Source organism: Harpegnathos saltator, unplaced genomic scaffold (assembly GCF_003227715.2).
Source record: "Harpegnathos saltator strain DR-91 unplaced genomic scaffold, Hsal_v8.6 scaffold13, whole genome shotgun sequence".
NCBI classification, from domain to species: domain Eukaryota; kingdom Metazoa; phylum Arthropoda; class Insecta; order Hymenoptera; family Formicidae; genus Harpegnathos; species Harpegnathos saltator.
In genome coordinates, this window is record NW_020229906.1 from 213,746 (window position 1) to 222,180 (window position 8,435).

Genomic DNA, 8,435 nt, shown 5'->3' on the forward strand with positions numbered 1-8,435 from the left:
TAATCTGTGATCTTTCGTAACGCGTGGCTCCTTCTTTACGCGGATTGACATTAGGTCTAGTGCATATTTCAAAAGCATACATGGGTGCACAATTTCAGCAGAGATTTTTGAATTCGCAACTCTAATGTCAACAATGAAACGCCGAGAACGCCGAGTTCTGTTTGCTTCCTTTTTTTCAATATGTATATGTATATGTAAACCGGATCAATCTTATCAAAGGCAAACTTTTCGTCTCATATCGCGCACACATTGTGTCTCTAAAGAATTCCAGATTTATCGGCGACTCGAGAAGTAACACTAAGCTCAACGAGAAAGTTAGATAGCAATATGTAAAAATGACACGCTCGCGAGAATCGAGAGAAATCGTACGCGCGCCGCACGATTATTTAATTTCACTCTCTATTTCCGATCGAAATGTAGCGCACAGCAACTATATACGACAACGGCGACGGCGACGACGACGACGACGACGACGACGACGACGACGACGACGACGACGACGACGACGACGACGACGACGACGACGACAACGACGACGACGACGACGACGACGACGACGACGACGACAGCGGCGACGACGACGACGACGACGACGACGACGACGACGACGACGACGACGACGACGACGACGACGACGACGACGACCACGACGACGACGACGACGACGACCACGACAGTAAAAGCTTTCGCGAATTTCATATTCATAGGTTGGAGTAGTTCACCAGCTGCGAATGCTCCGGAGTGAGTTACGTGACCAATAACACGTCGTTTTACATGTGAAGTTGTCGCAAGACCCGTCACACACGCTCGCGCTTTTACGCCTGTCGCGTTAATTGCCGAGTTCTTTCGTTTTCTGCCTTTTTCCCTATCTCGCTCTCTCTTTCTCCTTTTATTCCTCTTTTTGTTCCATCCGACGACACGACTTACAGCCGTTTGATTATCTTGACTTGGCCCTTTGCACTCGAATGTTGACTCGCGAAAATTGCAACGTATAACACTCGCGTGCACAACGACATTGCCGTGTAAACTCCGCATCATCCGCGTCCCCATCGCGTGGACTCTCGTTTTTCAAGCAGGATGCCGATTAATTCGCCGTATGCATTTAAATGTGACAATTAACGACCTAATTTTAGCGCCAATTACTCGCTTTTCTCTCTCTTTCTGTCTCTTTAATGATAATTAGGAAGGCGTCTCGAGTCGTCGTTGAAAATTTCACTTTTATCGCTGAAACTTTCGTCTACCAGGGAAATACTTAATAATCGCCAAAGAGATTCAATAAAACCAAAGGGAGGATTATCATAACTCGTGATACTTACAATATATTTCCAGGAGAATTGACACGCGACGTTCCGGCAAACGTCGCGCCGTTTTGTTTCTAAACATGAATCACCTCTACGATGATTCTTGCGGGATATTGCGTGAAAGCATCTCCTCTTTGTCATTTTTGCAAAAGTGAATATGCGTATGCGACAGTTGAGAAAAAGTATATTTTCAAAACATATGATGCAAAGTGCCACATCTCTCTTTCTCTCTCTCTCACACACACACACACCCACACACACACACACACACACACACACACACACACACACACACACATACTCTCTCTCTCTCCCCTCCTCTCTATCTCTCTCCCTTTTTCTCGCTGTCATTTTTTCATTCGCACACTTTTTTTACGCTCCGTTATATATATATATATATATATATACATATATACCTAACATAATGTGTCATTCAAGATTATATATATATATATATATATATATATATACATATAGCCCTTTTCAACATTATATAATATTGTACATCATACGCGTTACAGTATATATACAGTATATATACAGTATACATAGGACTATATACATACAGTATATATACAGAGTACATATACGACTATCTACAGATATTATACAAAAACGCAGGTCGTGTCCCGCGCGGAGCACTTAACCGCATCAATTATATTATCGACGTTAATTTTTCGATGCACACGCGCGAGCGTGCCTGGGAAAAAAGAAACGGAAAAAACAAAAACACAAAAACCGCACGATACGTAGGACGCGTGTGTGTGTGTGTATGTGTGTGTGTGTGTGTGTGTGTGTGCGCGCGTGTGCGCGTGTGTGTCGGATTATGCGGCCGTTATATACTCGAATAATAATTATGATGATGGTAATAATAATAATAATAATAATAATAATAATAATAATAATAATAATAATAACATACATATGTATAATATGCCCTGATGGGGCACGCGCGCGCGAGCACGTTCGTTAATTTATATTTATCTTCACGAATATTATCACATTTTTCGCTCTTGCGCTCACCGCTCTCACTTTTTACCTGGTACTGTTTTGCGAGGCTTACGCCGCCTCCTTCGCCACAATATGAACGCACCTCCGTCGATGGGGCGCGCTCGCACACTCTTAATTGCTAATCGAGGTCTGATCGCGACACCGAACACAGTTCATCGCCATGGGACAATCGTGATGATAACAAGTCTCGCGATACGTTGTCGGATTGTCGATCGGACCGTTCCTGAGTGACGTTGTCAACTACATTATAGTTATTAGTGGATATAGGATGTGCGAGTGTCTCCGACATTAATGCCGCCAAATTTTTGCATGATCGCTCTCTTGATTGATTACAACGCAAAAAGTCGTGCGAAACGTCCGTTGGAAGAAAGATGGTACAGTGTACATAAAATATGCGACACGTCATTTAGATCCGCATTGTCATTATTACAGGAATTAATATCAATCAACGAATTTTGCGTGTTGCTATTTTACGCGTCGGTTATTCGGTTACGCAAAACGCCGTGGTTTCCATACCACGGAATCTCAAACGTTTAAGAGTCGCTGGGTAATGTGCACGCGAATGTATGTCAAATACAATTATAGTTGAACGGTGAATTAATAAATTGGATGGACTCTGTGTAATTGACGTTCACTCGCTTATTTAAGCAAAATATTAGAAGAGACGATAAACGTGCACAATGCGACATGGAGAACTGTCTGTTTCCAATATAACCGACATTGCGAAAGAATAAGAAAATAGAACTTCAATCAAAAGTCGCGACATCGAGACATGTGACATTTCTATGCGAGTCGCGAGAGAGAAAGAGAGAGAGAGAGAGAGAGAGAGAGACAAAACTCTTATCACCTCCGTTTCTTAAAAAAGCGATAAAAATTAATAATTGATTCGACTCACAACAATCCGCGCGATTCAATGCTCGATACGTAAATGCGGCGATAATTGTGAGATGATAAATAATACTCGAGCAATGCAGCAAAATCGAGATCAATGACCGCTGTTTAATGGAGAGCGTCAACAAGGCATCATCCAGGTAACTTGATAATTCCAGAAGAATCTTTGCTATCGGAGAATCGATATCACGACGACGCAACGATCATGTGTGATAAATTTACACGATTGAAAAATTAATATTAATTTATCGAACAATGATCTCTCTCTCTCTCTTTCTCTCTCTCTCTCTCTCTCTCTCTCTCTCTCTCTCTCTCTCTCTCTCTCTCTCTGCTCTCTCTTTCTCGGAACATTACGATTCTCGAGGAAAACGATACTTGGCAGAACTCTCGAGTACGGGCGCCGAGTAATCACACGCGGTAATCCTGATACGATAATGCGCGAAAAGTAGAACATACCGGCGAGATGCAAGCTATATCGCGTAGAAGTATATATCGACGTCACACTCGAACAGCGTATCGCGAAAAACTCTCACGCGGTTCAGCGAAATCACGCGATTACATTCGACACGATAAACGAGAACAGTGTGATTCAGTGTACTCGATTATTCAGACGTATCCGTCGAACACCTCGCTTCTCCATTAAATACCGTCATGCCAAATTCAACGGATCGAGTTGTGATAAAACACGACAAAATCATTCAAAAGGAGACTCAACAATCAATCTCGTTTTGAGAAAATCGAGAGTCCTCATGTTCTCGCAAGAGAGAGAGAGAGAGAGAGAGAGAGAGAGAGAGAGAGAGAGAGAGAGAGAGAGGGAAAGAGAGAGAACAATCGGTGTGAACAACAGTAATGAATTTTTCTAGGCTCACGAGAGACGATAGCGACTTTAAATCTGCTTTATCACGACTGTTGTTTGCAATTGTACTTGAAACGATGCTTGCCGATCCGTTTGTTTGAGCGACAACTCGATACTTGAATCGTCAGTTTACTCGAGCATTAATTATCGCGCACGACTAATCGAGATCAGCCGGAAACGATACGGATCTCTCTCTCTCTCTCTCTCTCTCTCTCTCTCTCTCTCTCTCTCTCTCTCTCTCTCTCTCTCTCTCTCTCGCTTGTTCATGAAAACAAAAAAAAAAAGGAAAAGAAACGGAAAATTTCGAGTATCCCAGAGTCGTTGACGAGTACAAACATACTCCTCCCGATACCGCGACTGCGACTCGTTACGCTCGCACATCCAATCTCCAGGAAGCAGGACTGCTCTGCGCAATCCGCAATTCGGATCCGAGCGCAGGAAGCAACGTAAACACCGACTTTGAAGAGTAAAAGACAACGTCAAACCGTGTGATTCTCCTTTCTCCCGAAACGATGAACCGTGCGATCGGACCGTAACAACACCCCGGCAAAGTGTGATGATGGGTACCTCCGGGTAGCCGCGGGCGCACATGTCTACCGTCTGTAGACGACGGCTCGACTCTCCTCCTCATCCTCCTCCTCCTCTTCCTCTTCCTCTTCCTCTTCCTCCTCCTCGTCCTCGTCGTCGTATACGTCGTCGTTGTTGTCGTCGGGCGACCAGCAAGCGACAGAAGCGTCGACGACATCGTCGTCGTCGTCGTCGTCGTCGTCGTCGTCGTCGTCGTCGTCGTCGTCGTTGTCGTTGTCGTCATCCTCGTCGTTGTCGTTGTCGTTGTCGTCGTCACCCCTATGACGACGGCCAACACGTCGACTGCGCCGCGACTGCGACATCCGCGACTGCGACAGCGATGAGAAAGTGGACGAGATCGTGGTCGCAGGCGACGACGTCGGTCTCGCGGTGGTGGCCGCCGTGGTGACGGCGCGAGCGGGTAGCTCGTCATCGGGCGTCGTCGGGGATGTCGGCATCGGATGTGCACCTCCGGAGGCGGCGGTGGCGACGTAAGCCGCGGCGGCAGCGACTCAGGCCAAAGCGTAGGGGTGGGTAGCGTGATGTCACAAGCCCGGCGCCGCGGTGGCGACGGCAGGAGGCGGCGGCGCGCTCGTGGTGGCCACGCTGGTTACGTGATGGTAGAGCGGGCTCTGATAGTACTCCTGATGATGATGATTCGTCATGTGCATGGGCCCGGCGCCGTTGGTGCCGGCGTGCATGCCGTTGTGATGATGATGGCCAGGCGGCGCCGAGTGCGCGTGCGGATGATGCGGCGAGCCGAAGTTGGCGTAGCTCTGGTGCAGCTCGTACATCTTCATCTCGGGCGGCTTGGTGTCCTGCGCGCCGGGCGAGGTGCCGGCCGTGTCGCGCGGCAATAACCTGTTGATGCTGAAGGGATGACTGGTGGCCGTGTAGAGCGGCTCTTGCTTGAGGCTGCCGGTCATACCGTGATGCAGGCTACCGGTGTCGGACAAGAGAGTCTGGTGCAGGCTGCGATTCACCATGGCGGAGAGCTCGTCGTGAGCGGCGCCGAGCTCGGGCCCGAGCAGACCACCGATATCGGTGCTGTCGCTCTTGAGGACGGTATGATGCTGATGCAAACCGGCCGGATGGTGATGATGATGCGTGGACACCAGCGAGTGCAGGTCCTTGTCGTCCTGCTGCTGCTGCGGCCCACCGTGGTGGATCGAGCCGCCAGTTTTCTTAGAACCGGGCGCACCGACCTCGTGAGTGGGCGGACTGTGCTGACCGGCGATGGTCGCGCCGGCGGCCGCTGCCGCGGCGGCCGCTGCTGCCACATGATGCTGCTGGTGTTGCTGGTGCTTGTTGGTCTGTCTGGTCAGCTCCTTCTTCTCGTCCTTGAACCTCTTCTGCCGACGCAGGTAGCAGCCGTTTTCGAACATGTTACCGCTGTCCGGGTGCAGCGTCCAGAAGGAGCCCTTACCGGGCTTGTCGGGCGTGCGCGGCACCTTGACGAAGCAGTCGTTGAAACTGAGCGAGTGCCGGATGGAGTTCTGCCAGCGCTGCTGGTTCTGCCGGTAGAACGGGAACAGGTCCATGATGAACTGATAAATCTCGGACAAGGTGAGCATCTTGCTGGGCGCGTTCTGTATCGCCATGGTGATCAGGCTGATGTACGAGTACGGCGGTTTCGCGTGCGTGTAACTGCGCCGATAGGACTTGTCGCTGCGCGCGCGTTGCAACGCCGAGTTCGGCGAGTCCGGCTCCGACAGAGACAAGGGATCACGGCTGACACCGGCACCGCCGCCCGGCGTCAGCGGGCCGTATCCGACGGCGCTCATGCAGGCACCGCCGGCGCCCATGGAAGCGCCGCTGTAACCACCCATACCGCCGCCGCCCATCGCCGACGCCATCCCCATGGCCGAGCTCATGCTGCTCATGTTGAAGCCGCCGGCGCCCTGCGGGCTGCAACTGGGCCCGACTCCGACGCCCATCGTCATGCCCATCGACACGCAGCTGTTGATCGAGTTGATCGAGCTGTACGTGGGCGCCATACTGCCCATCCCGGACATCGCGGCGCTGGTCATGGCACCGGCGTCGCCGTACAATTTCTGCGACTGCAGCATGGTCATAGAGCTCACCGGCGCCGGGGTGGGCTGCTGCCGCGTAGCCGTTGTCAAACGGGAGTCATGAAAGCCGCGATACCACGGCTGCTGGCAGTCCGGCAGTACTCCCTTAATCTTCCCACCCGGACGAGAGACCGGGCGAGAGACACAACAAACTCGCTCGCGCTCGCGCTCGCGCTCGCGCGCGCAAGCGCGCTTTGCAGACTTAGCGCTGGCTGCGCGCTGTCACTGACTGCGGCGAACACGTTGACGTTGCCGCGCTCGATTCACGACCACGACGGTCAAATCACAGTCGACGGAGCAAACCACGGCGTTTGCGAGCGGCAGCGGCGGTCCTCGCGCTGTCTCTCAGATCCAGCTATCCACCACGCGCGTTTCTCGAGATTCACCGAACCAACCGAGAATCACCGGGTTTCTTGCTCTCGAGCGCGCGGCATGTTGCGACAGCACTGAACGACACACTGAAGCCCGGGAAAGCCTGGGGAAAGAACCGCGGCTCGCGAATAGGTCTTCCCCGGGAGACACCGGGCAGATCCGAGAATGGTCGGATCTTTGGGGAACCTCGCGCTCACGGGGTATGATCTTCCGGACACACACTGGACCGCGTCCGTTTCTCGTACGACGACGTAACGAAGGAGAAAACGGACAACGTCCTTATCCTCCCGACGATGCACAGTACGCACAGTTCCGCAGTTTGTTCACGCCGAAGACGCGATGGAGCACTCGACGAGATGCGGGCGAACGCGAGCGGCCGAGCGAACGAGTAAGCAAGCGAGCGCGAAAGGGCTCACACCCCGTGCTAGATAGGGGTAATAATTGTTGCTCCGACAACACAAGGACACGGACGCAGGATGCGATGTCGACGATGACAAGGTGGAGAGAGAGAGAGAGAGAGAGTGTGTGTGTGTGTGTGTGCGTGTGCGTATGGATGTGTGTGTACTTGCGTATGTGCGTGTGTGTGTGTATGCGTGTGCGTGTGTGTGTGTGTGTGTGTGCGTGTGTGTGTGTGTGTGTGGTGCGTGTATGTCGGTAACGGGGAGGACAAGTGCGCGAAACAACAACCACCACCGGAGCCTGGGCTCACACGGGCTCTCTCTTCGTCGACCGCGCGCGCGGTCAGTTATTTGATCGAGCGGGGCCTGTTTGAGACCACCTCACCTCACCACACCACACCACTCCGCCTCGCTTCAACCTCGCTTCTCTCCTCTCTCTGTGTGCCGTGTGGATGGAGGCCGGTTAGCGAGTGTACTCCGCTACTCTTGAGTCGGCGGGTCTTGTTCAAACACACCCCACCGTCGAGCGTAGCTGCCGCGCCCGATGCTGCCGGCCCGCCAATCGTACCCAGGGTGTCCCTGGCGCTCGGATGGTATCCGACCAATCCGACATTCACGTCGGTGTGGTCGTCGTCCCCTCGACCGATCTTTGAATCCCGACTACGCCGCTATGTGTGCACTTTGGCCTTCCCCTTTCTCCTCTCCACAGCTTCTCCTTCCCCTCGCATAGTACCTTCCACCTTGGCGAGATAGGTTTCGGTGGTGGGCAACAGAATGGAACGCGCATGCACCGTGGTACACTGTACCCCGTGGACGGGAAATAGACTTGCGCAATAACGTTCGCGCGACACCCGATCTCCACCACCTACGGCTGCCGCGGTACCGTGGTGGTGCGCCGTGCCAACCCGACCCACAGCGGTCGCGCCCGATCGTACCCTGTGCCGCGGATGCCGCGGCTCGCTCGAAC

General features: G+C 52.1%; 1 protein-coding gene across 1 annotated transcript; it reads right to left on the minus strand.

Moving 5' to 3' along the window:
- Window positions 1-5,132: 5,132 nt before the first annotated feature.
- Window positions 5,133-7,624, minus strand: LOC105183771 (silk gland factor 1). The gene has a single exon (XM_011142115.2). It carries the CDS (start codon window positions 6,699-6,701, stop codon window positions 5,172-5,174), a length of 1,530 nt encoding a protein of 509 aa, XP_011140417.1. The 5' UTR covers window positions 6,702-7,624; the 3' UTR covers window positions 5,133-5,171.
- Between the last annotated feature and the right edge of the window lie 811 nt (window positions 7,625-8,435).

Coding starts and splice junctions, on each gene's coding strand:
- LOC105183771 (XM_011142115.2), bottom strand. CDS start 6,701: ATGACCATGCTGCAGTCGCAGAAATTGTACGGCGACGCCGGTGCCATG.